Source organism: Dryobates pubescens, chromosome 4, assembly GCF_014839835.1.
Source record: "Dryobates pubescens isolate bDryPub1 chromosome 4, bDryPub1.pri, whole genome shotgun sequence".
NCBI lineage: Eukaryota > Metazoa > Chordata > Aves > Piciformes > Picidae > Dryobates > Dryobates pubescens.
Window position 1 is genome coordinate 7198801 of NC_071615.1, and position 20017 is coordinate 7218817.

General features: G+C 40.7%; 2 protein-coding genes across 2 annotated transcripts in view; both read right to left on the minus strand.

Annotated features, from left to right (window-relative positions):
- Positions 1 to 4264: 4264 nt before the first annotated feature.
- BHLHA15 (basic helix-loop-helix family member a15) lies at positions 4265 to 4902 on the minus strand. Its single transcript, XM_009899439.2, has one exon. It carries the CDS (start codon positions 4846 to 4848, stop codon positions 4363 to 4365), a length of 486 nt encoding a protein of 161 aa, XP_009897741.2. The 5' UTR covers positions 4849 to 4902; the 3' UTR covers positions 4265 to 4362.
- A 5543-nt stretch (positions 4903 to 10445) lies between these two features.
- Positions 10446 to 20017, minus strand: part of LMTK2 (lemur tyrosine kinase 2) — a 42264-nt gene continuing 32692 nt past the window's right edge. The window contains exons 10-14 of the mRNA XM_054180394.1: positions 18959 to 19108; positions 15795 to 18696; positions 14229 to 14364; positions 13573 to 13821; positions 10446 to 12569 (exon numbers count right to left, since the gene is read on the minus strand). Coding sequence (XP_054036369.1) covers positions 12541 to 12569; positions 13573 to 13821; positions 14229 to 14364; positions 15795 to 18696; positions 18959 to 19108 — 3466 coding nt within the window. The 3' untranslated portion in view covers positions 10446 to 12540. The remainder of the gene's footprint in view (positions 12570 to 13572; positions 13822 to 14228; positions 14365 to 15794; positions 18697 to 18958; positions 19109 to 20017) is intronic.

Consider the following 20017-nt stretch of genomic DNA (forward strand, 5'->3'; position numbering starts at 1 on the left):
TCCTGTTTTTGTAGTGGTAGGAATACAAAACAACTTCGCTGGTATCAGTGAAGTCTGCCAATGTACACTACTGTGTTCAGAATGAAGCTCTGTTCTTTTAAGTGATTGATTTGTTCCTTCTTCCAACACTAAACCACTTTTTATTCTCAAAAAAAGCTTCTTTTCCTCTTACTTATCACAATTTGACTCTGATGTGAAATAATTATTTGAAATCCAGTCTTTGGGAAGTGCTGAAAAAACGCTTTCTCCCAATAGCTTCAGGAAGGCACCATGTTTTTCCTCTGGCAGCAGTTTACAATCATTTTTTCTCTCTGTGTGTGTGACTGTTCATGGAGGTATTTTTATATGATGATCAGTGTGGTATGGTCTCAGTACTGTATTTATAGAAGTACCATTTATGTTTGCACGTATTTAAAGAATATATTTGGTATTTTCATGCCAAGGAAAGCACTGTTTCCAAGTCCAAATGTGAATGAAGGTTCAAGATCCTTTACTGTTCAAAAAACCCTGTTGATCCTTCCTGTATGTGATTACAGATTTCTTTATACATAGATTGTGGGAGCACTATAAATAACGTTTGCATTGATTACTGCAATAGGTTTTGCATAACTTGCACAGTATTTTGTCCAAATAAGTAACACTATCACATGCATTTGAGAGAATTATTAGGACTGTATTTTCCCTGCATTGTATCACAAAATATTTTTCTTTTAGTAGTCAGTGTTTACATATCCAACAATCAAACTGATGTCATTTAATAAGCTTTATAACGTACCTTTGTGTTTTTCCCTGCATTGCCAAGTTTCACTCGCTTTACTGTAAAAAGCTGGGTTTTGGTGAACAAAAGATAAATTTTAAGTTGAGTACTAAATATTTGCCTTCTGAAACCATTATTTAGAAAATTATTTAATTTTAAAATATACTACTATTGTTATGGCTAGTTAAAAAAAGGAAAAGTGGCTTTAAATTGAAACCATTTTGAAAAATAAAACTAATTTATCAGAAAAAAACAACAACCCACCCTGCTTCTTCTGCAATCTCTTTTGACACGTTCAAGAAAGCAGCACTTTGTAGCTGTGGAACTTTGCAGCTGTGGAACTTTGCTGTGAAACGAGCAGCTGTCATTTCAGATGGCTGTGGCTGGGGAAAGGGTAACCTTCACCAGTCTCACAGGACCGCACACAGGATGTGAGGGGTTGGAAGGGGCCTCCGGAGATGATAGAGTCCAGCTGCCCTGCCAGCACACAACCACCATGTAATTCAGTCCGAGTCACACAGGAATGCATACAGATGGGTCTTCAAAGTCTCCCAGAGAGACTCCAGTCTCCTCTGGTACTCTACCTATAGCTAGCTATCACACAGCATTTTAAGCTCAATATTTGAAATAATGCCTTTGTTTGTAGGATGCCCTGTCAGAAATACACTGCTACAAGCATTTAAACTCTTGTGTTTCTAGCAGCACTCTGCCTCTTAAAATGATGCAAATTCTTCACCAGTGGCACCGTTACATTTTTCCAACTCGTCGGTATCATTCCTCACAGTACCCTAACAGCAATTTACACACGGCTATCCAACAAAAATTCGCAAGCCCTCTCGTCCGCCCACACCTGGAAAGCTTCGTCTTGCCCCAGAGATCGCTGCCGGGCCCGGCCGCTAGGTCCCCGCTGCCTCAGCCGCGGCCTTCCTGAGCCGCAGCCCTCAAGCGCGGCACCGCCCCGGCTCCTCTCGCGAGAGGCCGGCCCGCCAAGCTGCCGCACGGCCCTCGCCGCGCACAGCCCGGTGCCCAGCGCCGCGCTGGGCTTCTCTGTCCTACGCGTTCGTTTACCCGGTCGCCACAGCTACCGCTGCGTTGAGGGCCAGCCCTTCAATGGAGCCCTCGGCGACTCACCCTGCTCCTGGACTGGGGTCTGAGTCACCTCTAGCCTCTGGGGATTCCCAGCAGAAACAGCAACCCGAACGAGCCCGGCCTCTCCCCTGTGTCAGCTGTAGAACTGCAAATAGCTGTGATGCACTTTGATACCCAAATGGGGTTAGTCCCCACACGGACAGTTAACATGACACTATCTCCAACCAGCCTCAGCACAGAGCTCCCAGTGCCAAGACCATGGCTGCTGTTGTTGCTAGCAGCCCATCAGGTCCTGTTTGCACTGGCCCACATGGAGAGAGATGACCCACTAACACCAAATACTCTTACCTGAAGAGATGTGAAGTAAAACTACTGGAAGAAAACCCTTGGTGTTACTGGTTTGGTTTTTTTTCAGCTGCTGAATGAAGATACATGACTGCTACAGTAAATCAATCCTGTAGGACTAGGGCATACTCTCATTAACACCCAAGTACCAGCAGGGTAAATCAATCACAACTATTTTAGTCTGAAAACAGTTCAAAAACGAAGAAAATCCCAAGCAGAGGCTGGATCCAAATAATTTCTTTCTGCAGTAAGGCAGTCAACATGTATAAAACATTACATTGTTCTAGCATAGGAGAAAAGGTCCAGAGAGTCCTGGTGGACAGGACAACCATGAGCCAGCAATGTGCCCTTATGGCCAAGGTGGCCAATGGCATCCTGGGGTGGATTAGGAGTGTGGCTAGTAGGTTGAGAGGTTCTTCTCCCCCTCTTCTCTGCCCTGGTGAGGCTGCATCTGGAATATTGTGTCCAGTTCTGGCCACCTCAGTTCATAAAGGACCTCAGGCAACTGCTCAGAAGAGTCCAGCACAGAGTCACAAAGATGTTTAAGGGAGTGGAACATCTCCCTTATGAAGAAAGGCTGAGGGAGCTGGGGCTCTTTAGCTTGGAGGAAAGAAGACTGAGGGGTGACCTTATTACTGTTTTAAAGCTGTGAAGGGCAAGTAGCAGGATGATGGAGCCAGGCTCTTCTTCTCTGTGATGTCTAAGGATAGGACAATGAGCAACAGGTGCCAGAGCAGAGGAGGTTCCACAGTAACATAAGGAAAAACCTTTTCACTGTGACAGAATAGTGGAACAGGCTGCCTAGGAGTCTCTTCTAGAGACATTCAAAACCCACCTGGCTGTGTTCTTGTGTGACCTATTCTAGGTGATCCTGCTCTGGTAGGGGGGGTTGGATTAGATGATCTTTCAAAGTCCCTTTCAGTCCCTAACATTTTGTGATTCCTCAGCCACAGTTCCTCCCTGAATAGCCCCACTTTGCAGGCAGAAGGACCACACCACATACTGTTATCAATCCCACCAATGTGCAAGATGCCAAATTCTACCTTTGCTGTCCACATCACTGCGCTCTGCCAGCATAAGAATTGGGGGCCATGTGTACGAAGAGCTGCAACACAAAGGCTCCAGAAGCAGCACAACTCCAGCTGAGAGTACCTCACCTTGTTCTTCAGGTATAAGAATACAAGAGGAAGTGAGAGCTCCTTGGTGATCTAAAACATTTTACAAGAAGGAAAAGGGGAGAAAAGAAGCTTCTTTTCCTTTTGAAGAGTTCCTGCTTCATTTATTGTGTTTTATAACACTAGAATCTAGCACTAACCCATAAAGAATCCTGATCGCATTACAGGCTTCGTTAGCAAATAATTTGTAATTGGATAGACCAATAGATCATTCTCTAACTTACTATTATACCAAAGCATTTTTATCATAGTTTTGGCAAAAATCAGTCATTTGTCCCTTATTTATTATTTGTATTACAATGGCACCTAGAGACCCCCTGAAGGAAAACTCCACAAAGCTGGATACTCTGGAACCGCAGACCAGAAAGTGTCCTTACTCCGAGAGCTTACAATCTGAGAAAGCTTTGTAGATGTTTATGCTAACAAGTACTTTGAAAGCTTTTATGCTTTGCAAGGTTCAAAATCATCAATCACTCAAGACAAATATCCACTTCGGTGGCCAACTTCCCTTATGTGCTGCTTCGCTTACCAAGTTAAGTCACGTCATCAATTTTAATTTCCTCCTTAACAGGAGAAATAAGAACAGAGTCACCGAAAGGTTGATCAACAGTGTGACAGCCAAGATTCTCCACAAGCTCCAGTGAATTCAGGTGACAGCACACCGTAAGAGCTCAACTCACAGTCCTTCCAGGGAGAGCAGTGTTCAGACATTACTGGATTTTAACTTTCAAGCCAACTACAGTGTTACAGATAGGTTTCCCGACCCTGGCACACCAGACAAATATATTCATTAAGCTCCGGAAAAAATTGTAAAGGTAATTTTTAAATGTGCCATGGAAGCTCAAGGCAGGAGTGTTACCTGCTTGTCTTTTGAAGAAAAAAATAGGGGATAGCTGGAGGCAAAAGTAATCTCCTAAAATGCAAGAAGGAAAACAAAGGACAGTAGTAGCTAACTGCAGATGTTTGGCTGAAGCTGTGAATCTGTGTGGAGTATTTTTATAGATGTTCCTCATTTTCATCATCTGCATGCTGCTGTTGGCATTGCTGGTATAATTTGGACCCCCAGGCTCCCCCCATCCCTTCTGCTGCTGGGAAGTGTCCATTGGACATATTGAGTATAATGGAGGTCAAGGATTTGATGTAGTTTTTGGCCAACGTGAGAGTCTCTATTTTGGAAAGTTTATTCTCAGCTCTCACATGAGGGATCACCTCTCGCAAAGCCTGGAAGGCGTTGTTGAGCTTGTGCATCCTCTGCCTCTCCCGCTCGTTGCTCTCCAGCCTCCTCAAATGCCTGTCCTTACTGCTCCAAGAATGCTTGCCTCTGGCTGTAGCGACTTTGCTGCTCTCCTTGTTTCTCCCATTCCTTCTTTCTTTGTGTCGCAAACATTTCCCCAGTTCTTTTTTCCTCATTGGTGACTCCTCAGAAAATGCTTCTTTGTCAACAGCGTGCCTTTGCTTCTTTCCTTTGGTTTTAGTCTTCATGTTTTGGCAGAGGTACTGGTATTAGCATTAATGTGCTGTAAAAACATGACACCAATATCTTTAACTGTTGCACAGTTCCATGCTGAACAAATGACCCGAAGCAGGTTTGATATGTTAGTTTACTTGCTCACTACTGGAAAATCATTGTTGGTTCTCAACTCAGCAATGATCATTTTAGAAACTGTTACTATCACTAGCCAAGATGATCTGTACAAATGAACAGAGGAGAAAATCCTCTTTTAGAGAACAGATCTTCCATCTGGAAGAAAGAAGTTACAGAAAGAGCAGAGGCCAAATGTATGGAACCACTGAAACAAAGATGTGAATCACCTACTGCTGTCCTCACATGTGGGAAGCCAAATGAGAAAGACACCTCTCTACTTTCTTATAAGTAGGCCTCAAACTGGAGAGATTTATTTCCTCAAAATACACAAGAGAAAATGGTCCCCAAGCTGATCCAGGCTTCCCTTGGGAAAAGTGAGTCACAACTCCGAAATATCAGGAGCACAATGGTTTGGTTAAGACAGCCTCTATTTATGGACATACTTATTTTTTTCTGCAAGCTCTTAAACATCACAAGTAATAATGAAACCATACACCATCTTGTGCTACGTATGCAAGCTTACATGTGGGGTATGGGGGCAGAACCCTCAGGCTTTTACTTTCCCCTTGAACAGGAGTTCAGATTCCATTTTTTGTAGGCAGAGATTTCCAGTGTATTTATGAGCAGTCCAGTAGAGGGAAACATGACACACTAACTCATACAGAAGCTCAGAAACTCCTCCCCAGCAACGTGTTTTCATCCACGGCACTTCTGCATGCTAGATTAGTCCCCACCACACATACAAAGAAATGCACCTTCCTCTGCCAACACCATCAAATAATAATGGGGTTTAATTGCAGTGTCTGCCCCAATTTAACAGCAGCAAAGCAGCATTTATACTCCAGGTTTGCCAAAAAACACAGCAGTGCTCCTTCCTCATGTTAGCAAGGCAGAAGACAGCACTGAAATTTTACCCTCCCTCAGCCTAGATTCTGTGCCAACATTGCATCTGAAGACAGCGGCCTCACAGCACCCCTGCCTCTAACACCAACAATCAGCATTACCAGGACTCTATTTACAAAATACTTCCTTCCAGTTTAAGCAGTTACAGAAAGGTTCAGTGTTAAAAATGCAGGTTGTTTTTTTTTTTTTTTTATGCTGATGTTATTATGTAGGAACAGTTACAAAATTGGTGGGCCAATTAAAAAAACCAAAACAAACCCTAGCCACGGGTTGTGGCTTGGGTGGTCCCTTAACTGTCCCAGTATAGGAAAGCAACCTTAGGTGGAGCAGGTGGTGAGCAGTTCCCAGGTGTGCTGCAGTTAAGTATCACTTCCTCTCTCATTTCTCCAAACATGTCCAGCTGCCTGGCATTCAGTCACTTGGCTCTCAGCCTGTGAAAGCACCCTTACCATGCCCAGGTTCCTTACTACAAGGAAAGCAACATTGCCAGAAAGGAATTCACAAAGCAGTTTGGACAGAGAAGCACTCAGGTGATAAGCACTGAGAGGAAGACAGCCCCAGATAGCTTGTGTTGTGAGAGCCCAATAGTGCCAGAGACACTTGGGTACCTTATGCAAGAAAACAGGACTGAAGCCAAGCACTAGGTTTGATCTGGATTCTTAGTCTAACTCTTGACAGAAGTGTAACTGCAAGACAGAAAAGTGAAGGCCGGCACAAAGGAGACCAACTTCCCCCCTTCTGTGCAACACACTGATGATGAAAGCAAAGACATGAGCAGCCGCGGTTTGAAAGAACAGTTCTCAGGAGTTGAAGGTTTGTGGAGGCAGCCAGCAGAGAAAGCTGGAAGAAAATACAAGAGCAAGGAAGCTTCAGCAAACTGAAGGAGTGAAGTAGCCTTTAAAATGGCAAGGCTAAGGCAAAAGCAAATGCGATGACGTGGGAGAAGAGTGCACTGCTGACTGATGTTTACTTTCAAAGCACTGCATGCAGCTGTAAACCTCATGGAGCCACAGGTAGGCTGCCAAAACACCCAAGGAGATGGCATGGGTGTGCAAGGAGGGAATGGAGATGAGATCAAAAGCAACCGATTGCAGTGGTCAAGAGAAATCAAAGAGAGAACGTCCAAATACTGACAAGTTTTCTGCCCTCTGCACCAGTCCATCAGAGCTAGTGTTGCACCTCCGTGACTGACTTACCGCTGCCACCAGCTGCAGAGCTGTCTATGGCTGGAGAGGTGACACAGCTGAGACCCGCGGGAAGCCAGGAGCATGAGAAGGTCTGCAGGGACTCAGCTGGGGCACTGCCCGGCCTCGGGGGACCCAAGACCCACTTCACGCCCCGAGCGCAGCCGAGGAGAGGCGGCCCGGCACTTCGCCCGCAGCGGTGGCCCCGCTGCCCGCCGCGCCCGCAGGTGCCTGCTCTGTCGCCCGCCGCGACACGTCGCTTTAGCGGGGGGCGGGCCCGGAGCGGCGCGGGCGGGCGCTGCACGGCTCAGCAGCGGCATGCGAGGTAACTAACGGTCCGCAGAGGGAACGGCGGCTCCGGCTGCAACGAGGCAAAGCACCAAGGCCATGCAAAGGGCTCATGCAGGAGACCAGGTCCCCCTGCTACTGCCATTACCCTTGTACAACGCGGAGAGGACAGCAGCCAGCAGAAGCCTCCTGCACTTGGAGGGTCACAAGGCTCTCGGTGACAGCAGAATGGCAGTGGGGAGGCAGCACTCAGTGTGAGTACCGAGGTGCTGCCACCAGACTGATGCAACCTACGTGTCACCACGGGAGGGGTCAGTCCAGTGCTTACTTCAGCAGGTGGCAGAGGAAAGGTCTGTCTCAGGATTGGGCCACCGGCTGGATACACCATCATGGCACGGTGTGAAAGGCCCACAAAGCATTTTCAGTACCTGGAAGCAGGCCAATGATGATAAAGATTGCAAGTGCTGAAATCCTTTTGTAATAGGTAATATAGAAGATGACCAATTTAGTGCCATGTGATCTTGTATATCTGTCCTCAATAACAGCCAGTGTCTTGGTCAAGTTTCAGCCCAGTAGTTATATTTTACCTAATGAAGCCATATTGATAACAGTTTCTCATTCCTAGGTCTTAGCAGCTGCCAGGACTCAGGACACAGGACCTCCACAACAGCTTCCTTTGCTGCCCTGTGTCATCACAACCTTGATGGTTAGCAGGCACTCCCCAGTCCCCTGCCTCAGCGTGCCCAGGCTGAATCTCCATCACAAGTGAAAGAAGCTGCCAACACACCCAAGTGCTGAACTCACCTGCCAGTCTTTGATTTTAAAGAAAAAACACCCAACACCCCAAAATAATCAAGTCACCTTCTAGAAATAAATTCAATGAAAACTGAGAAAACACATCATTCCCCTGCTTTCTGAAGGGTACCTGCAAACTCTGAAATCTCCTTTCCTGCTTAATTATAGCATTAAAAACAATATTCAGTTTGTTATAATTCCACTGTATGTATTTTCAGTGTTGCTTCTCTACTGACTGTGTACACACATTACCTGAAGTTCACACAAAGGTGATGTTAGAAGAAAATTTAAGGTGACTACACTACTTCTGTAGACTCATCTGCTGGGACTGCAGCTTTAATTTTTTTGGTACTTTCTCAACCTCTGGACACTAACATATCTTACAGGAGAACTACACTGTTGACTGATCCACTGCTGGCATCTGTTTAAGAATGAACAAACAGACAAAGAGATTATAAATATATAACTGTATTTTATTTTTAATATTAAATATTTTTAAATTACAAGCAGTTTCTTGAATCACACTATGCATGATAATCAATATACAGTAGAAATTACAATTTAAAAATGTACACAATTTAAAGACATTTTGACCTGAAATTTCCTTAACTATGATATATTGCCATAAACCTCATACCTGTATTAAATTACAATAGGAAAACCTCATACCTATGATTTTGTTACATAGTTTCTCATTTACAAATAGAATTAAACAGTATATATACACACACATCAGTACCATTTAAGTTACACCTACATCTGTGCAAGTTCAAACAATCTCATAAACAAAACTAAGTCATATTCAAGTTTCTGAAAAACAGGCTGCTGGTATTACAAATACTTATTTTCAATAAGTTTATATGATGTTTGACTCTCCTCTAGATTTCTTCCAGTCCTGTAACCAAAGCCAGTAACATACCAGGATATTTCTGTATGACTTAAAGCTGAAGTAATTTTGTACACTCCATTCTTATTTAAGGCTATTTCTTATAAGGCTAATATACTTGGATTCCACCTTTCACCAGTTCCAACAAAAATAGCCACGTCACCAACACCTGACAATGCTGACAGTTTAGCATAGTGCTTAATCATAAGGAAAAAAAAAAGAAAGAGTGCCTTTCTACCAACCAGCCTCCTCATGAAAGAGATCGAGTACTACGTAAAAATCTGCTAAAAATACTGATAAAAAGAATGAGGCTTAAATGGCTTTCATTAGTGCATCAACAAGGATATGAAAAACACAAGTAATCTGCTCATTTCCATGAAAATGGCAGTTTCCATAAATGCAGTTAGACACACAAGGTATCTGCAGCTTTGGGGGTTTGGGACTGCAGGTGTTCCCAATAAATCTGGACACTTCTCACTCTGTTGGCCTCTTACTACAGATCCTCATTTTTAAACAAACTCCCCTCGGTGGGAAAAACCACATCTTTTAAGTAACTTGAGCAACCAAATTGAGATGATGCCTTCATTATTCAAGTCATCAAGGTATTCTACTAGAGAAGGAATTAAAATGTAACCAGTCCTCATAATAAACCATTGAAAATAGATACATGTACTTCTGAAACCATGCTTAAGTAGCTAGTGCAAGAAATTACATGTAATTTAATTAATGGTTTGGAACAAATCCCCTTATAATGGTGCAGCGTGTTGGAATTACTGATTCGTCCTCACTGTGCCCCTGACTAGCTGCTAGGCAGGTATTTAAATATTGCTAGTAGAAGATCAGATTTTTAATTTTAGTTGTTTTTTTTTTTTTTTTCCTTTAATGACCTTTTTTCATGATTGCAATCTAGCCTACTACATTACTGGAATTAAAATTCATTTTTAAATGAGATGAGTCAGCTCTAAGTATCTACTTCTCTTCACTGTACACCTAAAAAAGGACATTACTTTGCTTACTATCATACACATCCCAGTTAATTTCAGAGAAAAAAAAATGCTCCTTTGGCAATTCATTAGCAATGAGTCCATTTGAATGGAGTAAACTTTCACTTCCTATGTAAGATTTTCTTTAAACTCAGGTAAAGAGTAATAAAGAAAATAATCTTAGATTTCCATCAAGCAAAGGAAATTCCTGATGTGCAAGATAAATATCTGACTTTTTTTTTGTAATTGTATGAAACAAAGTGCACAACCAAATTGTAACATCCTGGAGCAGGAATTTTTATTTCACCTTGGACTATATTTTAAAAATCAAATGATTCAAAATTAAGGCTGAACTCCAGGTCTGACAGACTTTTCACCACACAAAGGCATATAAGCCCACACATTCTCGGGGGACTGTTATGGAGCTTCATTCTTCTTATGGTGAAAAGGACAGAAGAGATACTTTAAATCTAATTATATCAAGGAGTTTAATGTTAGAATTACAGGTTTTCTAAGCAATAATTTGTGCACAGTCTATCATTTGTGTATTAATATATTGAGTGTAGCACATAGCTTCCTTAAGCTCTGTACAGTATATACTACAAGCCTGTATTAAGAGTTGCTTGGCTCTGCCTCTTAAACCATGTTTTGGGAAAAATCCATGAAAAATTCTGTTCCTTACTTCATACCAAAGACCAGTTCTAACTAACTCTGAACTTGAGTGCCTCAAAGTCATCTCAACAATACAATGTCAGCTTGAAATAACACTGTAACTTAAATCATTCCCTTTTGATTGGTATGGAAACCATTCTGGTTAAGGGCTAAAGGATGCCGAGGGAAAAAACCAAAAGCAGTTAGCATATTCCTGTCGCTTTGAAATATACTTTAAAAAATGAAATTAATCCAAATGTGTATAGAGATATACAAACCCAAACTTCACATATCTGAAAATATCTTGTCCTCCTGTATTTCCCTGTGATAAAAATCCTCTAGTGACAGATCTGAACACAGCGCACTATGCTGAAACCCACTAAAATACAAAGCCAGGTGAACTGTTCCTATCAGTGTTTCCCTGCAGATCCACACCTGCATAAGGCATTCCAAGAGGTCTGGGAATTTTTTTCTCAACTGAACTCACTTTAGAACAATAATTAAGGATTTTTTTTCAATTTTTTTTCTTTTATTATTTCCAAGCAGTTTAAAAGATGAAGCAAGCTTAATGCATGGTCACGTATGAAGGTTAAAAAAACCCACATTGTATTCCCTTCCCTACAGCAGACCGTATCAGAGCAAACTTTACTACATCTTTTGGTCAATGTGCATTTCAAGATGTACCACGGAGCCTTGCAGACATCAAAAAATAAGTCAGGTCTTATCAAGGGTGCAAAATTGGGCATTAACCATTAATCTAATTCTTAATTGTCATAACATCGCTGAGAGGTAGATTTACCACAGGCCTCTGAAAGGCAGCCCCAATCTGCAGTCCGCAGAAGAGTAAGCTTCAAAATTCACAGAATGTAGAACTGAAGGGCCAAGTGTGCCCAAATCCAGTCTTTTGAAATTAGTCTTTTTGTAAGATTCATGAATTCCACAGTTTTCTACAGCCAATTTTTCCTCTTTTCTCTCCAAGGCAGAAATTGTAGTAAAAACTGGAAGGCCTTTGATTATGATATAGACAGAGGCTATTACAGTTCAAGCAGTCAGTAGGATCATATTCAGGAATTAAGAGACACCACCTCTTTCATCTAAAAACATCAGAGTATGTCATGTATTCTTTTCCAGTTTCCTATAAAACATGAACACTAACAACCAATCTGTAATCATTATCATTTAGAAATGGTACTGGAGATAAGATTTCAGCAAGTCTAACAGAACACTCAGAAGTTATGTACGTTTTACAAGTACCGTGCATAGCAAAGGCTACAAAAAGGACAAATTAAACGGTATAACTGGGCCAATTCAACTTGTCCTGTTTTCCTTGAAAGGTTTATGATTTGATTCTGTACATCATCAGGAAATAAAGGAAGAGTAATTCATAGTGCAATTGTAATAAGCAAAGTAATATGTAGTGATATCTTTTGGAATAAATATGGCTCACTACTGATCAACTATCATTCTTACAGTTGTAGCAACACAGCCACCTGTTGCACAGGACAGTTATACACAATTCTACAACAGGTGTATGTTCAAATAGATAATGAACTACATGAAAAAATATAAAAAGAATATATTACAACCCCATACATAAACCAGACTGTAGTGTAATTGCTCTACTTGTTTCTTAAGTTATCTGAAAAATACTTCAAGTACTTGAAAACAGCGGCAGAATCATCTTTCAATGAAAAGCAAAATTGCACTGATTTAAAAATACATTACAAAGTTAAATACACATTCAAATTAATGTCCTGATTTAACATTGCTTTCAGTGTTTACTTTCATTTCTTCTTGATTACCTGTGTTAATCCAGGAGGATCCAGAGTTTAGATAAAGAAGCTTCAGACACAAAGTCTGTATGTTTTATGTATGCAGTCCAAGGAAGTTTTAATGAATTTAATCTTTTTCTCCATCTTCACTGCTTCCTATTAGTAGGGAAAAGGTCATAAGGTACAGTGAGATTCCTCTGTACAACCCTCACTTCTCTAAGACTCTGCCTAAAACTTGGCATTCTGCTGTTCTGCACGTCCAAGTTTTGGTTAATCTTTCCCTACAGCTTTCAAGCACTGTAAACATTTGGTACGTTTATATACAGACATCTGCTTAAGTCGCACAGTTCAATGTCACTGCTTAGGACACGTAAGGGAATATAGGATCTCCAAAATAATCTGCCTTATCTCTAAGTCACTAAGCAGCAATCATTATCTAATCAATAAGCACAATACAAGAACAATGCAAGCCCCATTACATATTTATAGACATTGGCCATTAGCAAGGCTCAGCAATCAGTAATATTTATTTTAATACTGCAACATTTTATCAAGATTTGCTGAACTCATTCAAGCCTGCTTATTTTTTGCTTCTCTCAACCCTCAAAGCTTAACAAACCTTTTTTGTTACAGACAAGCAAGCTTATTAATACTACTAGTCCTCAAAACTATGAACAGATTTTCTCTACTAATACAAACTGTCCTACACAGCTCTAAAAACCAGATTGCAATTCTTGAAATGTTAAGAATGCACTTTTCATACTGCTCTTTAGAATGAAACTAAACTATAAAACAAGCTCACAGACAATGGCAGAAACACTGAAAACGAAATTGTGATTTATGACAGTGCAATAATGAGAATTATTTGACTGCCACAGCGTGGCACCTATACAGAAGTGCTGAAGAACTGTATAGATTTTGTTCATATAAATACAGCACTAGTTCTTTGAACAGAAAGACTGAGCTTGTCCTGTAAATGTTCTGTAGAATATTCAACCACAAGTTTACAGCTACTTGGATGCAAATGATCTCTATTTGAAGGAAGTTAGGGAGTTAGAAATGCATTTCTAAACAAAGTTTGCCACATCTATGACTTCTATCTTTGCATAAGTTTTTTATTTGTAATTTAAAAATAGTTATTATTAACCAAATCACTTACCTCCTTGTTCTATATCTGAATCTGTAAGATGTGTAAGAGAAAAGCTTGCCATGTTTGCAGGAGAGATAGAGAATCTGGAGTAAGGGGACGAATGCGACCAGTTCTGATCAAGAGTCCGGGAAGGTGGAGGTGGAGAGAAGTACTTTGATGACTGAAGAGGTGGTTTAGAACTAATAACACTATTAGCTGCCTTTGATATAAAGGATGGCTCTGGAGAAGAAAAGTCATCATCCCATTCAAAACCCCCACCTTGGAGAAGAAAGAAAAAAAGGCAGCAATTGACAGTGCTGTAAAGCCACATACAATTTGACAGTTTTAAAAGTAAGCCCCTGAAAGATTGCAATAGCTCAAAACAAAACTTGTAACTTTTCTGTTCTGGGCCTGGGGGTCCCAAAGATTTGTCTACCCTTGTTTGGCTGTCTCAAGATACCCAAGATACATCAATATATAACCAACCAGTATTACATCACAAGTGTTGATAATGAGCAACACTAGTAGCTGAGCCCAGCTGCTTATGGTATGTCTGCCTATGTTTAGGGTGCCAAACTGAAGCCAACACAATACAGTGACTTCACAAATCATGTATGACTGAGATGACATTTCATTAGAGACTATGCATGTCTCAGCCACTGCTAAGTATGAACACACTCAAGTACCTTCTTCATCTGTTGAGCTTTCTGAGTTTGCAAATCTGTTTAAGTAGCTTAAATTGGAGGATGGAACAGGAGCGCTGCAAGAGCCTTCCCCATTCAAGTCTGCCGCACGGTTTCCCAGCTCCTTAGTTGGTGTTTCCTAAGGCAAACAAAAGAGCTCATTTAACACATGCTCTATCCATGCTGATGGGCACAAGCATTCCAAAAATACACTCCCCAGCCCTGCCACCAAATCTATTATGGAATGAAATGGTGTGTAAGCTCTCAAGTTACTGCTGTATGATGAAACTTGCGAGTTCTAGATTAAGCAAGTGCAGGTACTTCTGAAGCAAGCTGTATCAAATCTACAGTAAAAGGCAAGCAGGAAATTACTATTTAAATATTATTTATGATATAATAAGGTTTCATATTTCTAGGAACAAAGCTAAAACATCTTCCAGTTGAAAACAGTTCTCTTATCACAGTCTGCCAGAGGTAGATTTTTTCTTCTTTAATAAAGCCTTATCCTATCTCCCAGCACTTTTTTTATCCTTTAATCATGTTTCAGGATAAAGAGACAGACTTTGTATGACCGGCATTTGAAGCAGCCAACATTTCATCACTTATTGTAATTAGGAATAAAGAGTTCAACAACTAAGAGCAGTTTAATCAGCTAGGTTTTTTTTCCTTCCTCTCTGACAAAAGGATTACTATTCTACGGACTGCCTAAATGCAAATATGTCACTTACCTTTTCTATTCCAAAACACAATAAACTCTAATATTTATGTGCGTCATCATAAGCAACATTTCCCAAGCTTGACAATGTGACTGTTCTTTTAAACTCACTGTACTAGTTTAGGTGCCATAATGTTAAAATGCAATCCTCTCTGGATCAAGTTACAGAAGTTAAAAATTGATAAAGCAGACAGGGAAACAAAGGTAACCTTGAATTTTACAAGCAGATCAGTCTTTCACTGAACTTGAAATACACTGAATTAATAAAAAGCAGCATTATCACCTAAGTGCTCTTCTCACCTTTGATTATGGTTTACAATAAATTAATGCTAAGTAACACAAGATAGAGTTAGGTTGCAATTTGGGCTTTTGGGTTGTTTGGGGCTTTTTTTCAGTCTTCCTTTAATTTATAGAGGCATTTGAACTTCAAGTCCAAGTCCTCAAACTCACTAAACAGATAAACTGCTTCTATAAAGTTGTAACAAAAAAAAACTCTGCTAAAAGAATAAATTCAAATTATGGAAGTTTTTTAAACATCAGAAATATATTACTAAGAGCCACATAATCAGGGCATAAAGAGTGCAAAAGCAACGAAGAATGAGGATTTGGTAACCAACTATGCCCAAGGCAAAACCCTCCTTCGAACCCTTGTTACTTCAAATTAGTGCCCCTCTCCTACCAGCAGTGCGCAGCTGCACCCAGCCAAAAGAAACACAAATAAGATCTAACCCTGGCAAAACAAGAAAGGTGATCTTTCAACAAATGTGCCCACAAATATTACACTATTTAACCACATCTTGTTTAGAAAAACCCCAACAAACCCAATCTTAACTTTGTACTTTAAAAAGGGATACCTGATCAAACAAATAGACTGTCACATCATCAAAGAATGTTACAGCCTTCTTCTCACTTTTCCAATGCTCATGTTGCCTTTCAGGAAGAGGTTGTGGAAGTTTCAACAAGCTCCTCAGATGTTTTCCATCATCCCTGTCAGTAAGTATCTCAGGTACTTGATGAACAGTTTCATCTTCACTGTCAGAGCTCAGACTATGCATATGAAAAGTCCTCATGTCATCCTCAGAATCACTGTTTTCATCTTCCTCATCCGCATCATCACCATCTTCTAAATCAAGCATTCCAGAAACATCGAGTTTGCCCAGGTATTTTCCCTCAATATCAGGCTCTTTCAGTTTTTGTCCTTCAGTGTGATAGAAGGACTTCTCACTGCTACTCAGATCTAAAGCACCATGGATGTTATGGACAGACTTCAAGTCTCTGTGTGAAAGAAGTTCTGAAGTATTAGTGCCAACACAAGAGACAGTTTTATGGGAAGTTTCAGACTGTTTCATTTCATCACCTAAGCTACTTTCCATTGATATTTCCAGGGAATTCAGAGTTGCCTCAGCCCACTCCTCAGGACACCCCTGCGTCCTTTCGTTCACCTCTTGAATCTCTAAGTTGTGATTTAGTTCTGGGTTTGCATTTTGATGATTGGTATCCTGGTAATTCTTTTCATCACATTTTTGCTGTCCCTCTTCAAAACTGTAATCCTTTTGGGTATTATTCTCTCCATTTGAAGAAACAGCATGTGCTGCCTCTCTGGACAGGTTTAAAGCCTCTTCGGTTTTCTTATCTGGCTCAGAATCATTATCAGAGAAATAAGCAGAGTCTCTGTATGAGTTTTGATTTCCACCCAGGAAAACCTTTGGGGATATTTCAAAATTGCTGTTCACTGCATCTAAACAAGCTGCTGCCTCAGAAACAATTATGACTGGATTAGAAGGCAAAATGCTGACACTGCTCTCACTGACAGCACAGAGGGCAGTATCTCCATTAGAAGCATCCTCAGCAGTGATGTGGGAAGTCCATTCTGGAGATTCCAGGTTCTCCGTTTCATAGCCACTGTCAGCAGGTTTATCAGGTGGTAAAAGTTTCTGAGGACTCTGAGCCTGTAAAGATTCTAAAACCTCATTTACATCTAAAGAATCCAAAGAATCAGGTGTCTCTAAGGCTTGATCTACAGTTTGAATAGGAGAAGGGCTGTCTTCCAAAAGACTATCCTGACTTGTACAATCTGAAGCTGAAACAGAAATTAAGGTCACCTCGTCTGGAACATCCTTACAGTTCTCAAAATGATTTGCTGTTTCTTGTCTTTCCTCCACTAAACATTCATCTTTTCTTAATATAGGAGACTTATCTTGTAAGTTTCTTGTTACATCTTCCTGATCACCACGTTTTTCACTATTAAAAGCTATTTCAGACTTGAGAAGCATTCCCTCTTTTATTTGTGCATCACACTCCTCTGTTTCAACAGCAACACCGTAACAAGCATTATTATTTTTGGCATTATTGGATAGCTCTTCTTGACAGAGAGTATCAGCAGTACAAGACATGACTTCATTGACTTCCACATTTAAAGGCTTTCCCTCATCCTTCAAAGAAGGAAGATTTGCATGTTTATCACATGACTTATGTCCGGCAGGTGGACTAGAGTATGCCTGCACCTCTACAGTAGTCTGAGACTGAGCATTTGGACCTTTATTCACTGTCACTGGGTTAAAATTCTCATCTTTCACTGTTTTAAGACTTCCATGTATTAAAGAAAAGACCTGTGCATTTTCAGCCAGCACAGGTTCAGGCTCTACAGAGTTTCTATTGGAGGTTTCTAATATACTTTTTAGAACATCATCTGGTTTTTGCTCCAGATCACTGCCAGTTTTGTTAGACAAAAACCCTGTTAATAAGTTTTTCTCTTGAAGAAATAAGAAGTTATCAGAAAGTTCTTCTAAAGTTACCAAGTCAGACTGGTTAGAGATATTTTCACATAAGGAAAGAATTTCATTTCCAGAAGCATGACTAGAATGCTCCTTCTCAGAAAGGCCCACTGCCATTCTAGCATCTCTATTTGAATTTAAAACAACTGGTTTGAAGTCTTTAGAAATATCATTTGTTTCAGCAAACCCAAGTATTTTTCCACTTGTTAACTCTTCTGATCTGTCAATGTCATTAAATATATTCTGGAAAGGACTTTCTGGACTATTAGAAGCAGGTAAAATTTGCTCTTTAGGATCTGTATTGCAGTGGAAGAAGTCCCCATCAGTGCTAGATTCTTCAACATCAAGATCCCTGAGAACCGTGAAATGAGAACTTTTTTCATGTACAGCTTCTTGATGATCAACTTCTGTAGTTAGCACAACTGATTGGTTATCAAAATTCATGCTGCAGCCACTTCCTTTTTCCTCTAACTGGATATAGTAGTCATTGCCAACAGAAAGCTTGTGTGCATCAAACACAGGTAACACCCCAGGGACAGCAAGTGATGCTTCTTGACCACTTCCATCCTGTGCTCCCGACCCTTGCTCTGAAAGCGACCTCTCAAAAACATCCACTGGGAAGAAAATACTTGTGTATGCCAGTGCTTCATCAGGATTCACATGACCACATTCATCAAAGTGATCATGTTTAGCTGCCTCCCAGACATACTCAAAGCTGAGACCTTGGCTTGTTTCAGTTACAGTGAGAACTTCCTCCATCTCATGGCCAAGTCTATCTCCTGTGAAGTGATCCAAGATTGGAAACGCAGAATTATTTGTTTCTCTGTTTGAGGTGTTTGGTTTAAGAGCATTCCACTGCTGTTCAAAATCAATCTCCGAGTCCCTTTGGCTTTGCATGCGAAGGTAAGTTAAAAGTCTATGCACTTCTTCTGCTGTCGGTCTCTTTTCTGGAGGTAGCCAGCAGAACTGCAGAACTTCAAACCTGTACAAATAAGAAACATGTTTCAATAGGTTTCACACTGAAAAAGAATTTATGAAATTCAGCTGTATGACAAGCTAAGGAGTAACAATATCACTGTCAGGAATTTCCATCTACAGCAATTGCTTTTACTCCCTTTATCTAGGGCTTACTTTGCCAGGAGCATGAGTCCATGCACCCATTTCAAGGTATTTAAGAGAACTGAGTCATTTGACAAATGTCTTCAGCAGCTTTAAGAATAAATAAAAGCATTTCAAAAGTTTACCATCTATCAGAGTATGGCTGTTCCAGACGTGGCTTGAAGAGTTTAACCTGCTTCTCCTTTATGACGTGGGTTAGGACTTCCCTGTCAGAAAAGTCTGGGTAAGGCCGAGCAGCATTCTCAAACAGCTCCCACAAAGTGACACCCAGGGACCTGAAAAAGAGCAGCAAATGACTCCACGTGCTAAGAACAATTTTAAAGTTGCTGTTCTAAGAAAGTAAGGATTATGCAAAGCAGAAACAAACATCACTCACCCATTGGCTTTATATTAACCTCAGAACCTGTTAATTCATTTGACAGAATTGTAGAAGCCTCAAGAATAAAGCTGCATAAAGGCAATTACTATAGAGGCAACAGAATGTAAGAGGGCCTCAAACGATTCAAGTGCAGGAGGAAACTCCCACATATTAAAAAACCAAATAATTAGGAAATGCCTATTTAGAGAAGCAAGATGGGAAAAGAAACACCTTACAGCAGTCCAACAGAAGGAAAAGCTTTCAGCAGAAGTTACAGTTATGGATCAAATTGCTAGATAACTAGTCTTTGCTTCAGTTCTCCTAAATTACTCATTTTTAAGCCACAGAAGCTGCCTCTGCTCAGTGCTGTGCATATACTGTAGACGTTTCTAATCACTGACAATGACATCAGAGTTCATGCTGATCTTTGGGCAACGTTTCCTTGCTCAAAAATGCAAAGTTGCTGACTCTGCATGTGTTACAGAGGCATAAATTAGTTTGGAAGGAGTCTCTGGAAGGCATCTAGTCCAAACCCATTCAAAGCAGTATTAGAGGCCCTAAAATTCCAGTTGAAAACGACTCTGGCTACTTGAAGTTTAGATGAACAGTACAATATGAGGAATTCTGCTTAAGGATGCAAAGAAGTCATTATTTAGATAATGTCTACCTATCCCATCTGCTTTCTGCAGGTCTACCTTTCAATTACTGAAGAAAACCTACATTACTATTCAGTATCCTTAGAATATAAAAGATGTTTAACTACAGTGTTTTCAGAAATGTTAGCCTCAGCCCCAATTTCCACTACACAAATTTCTTAGGACTTGAG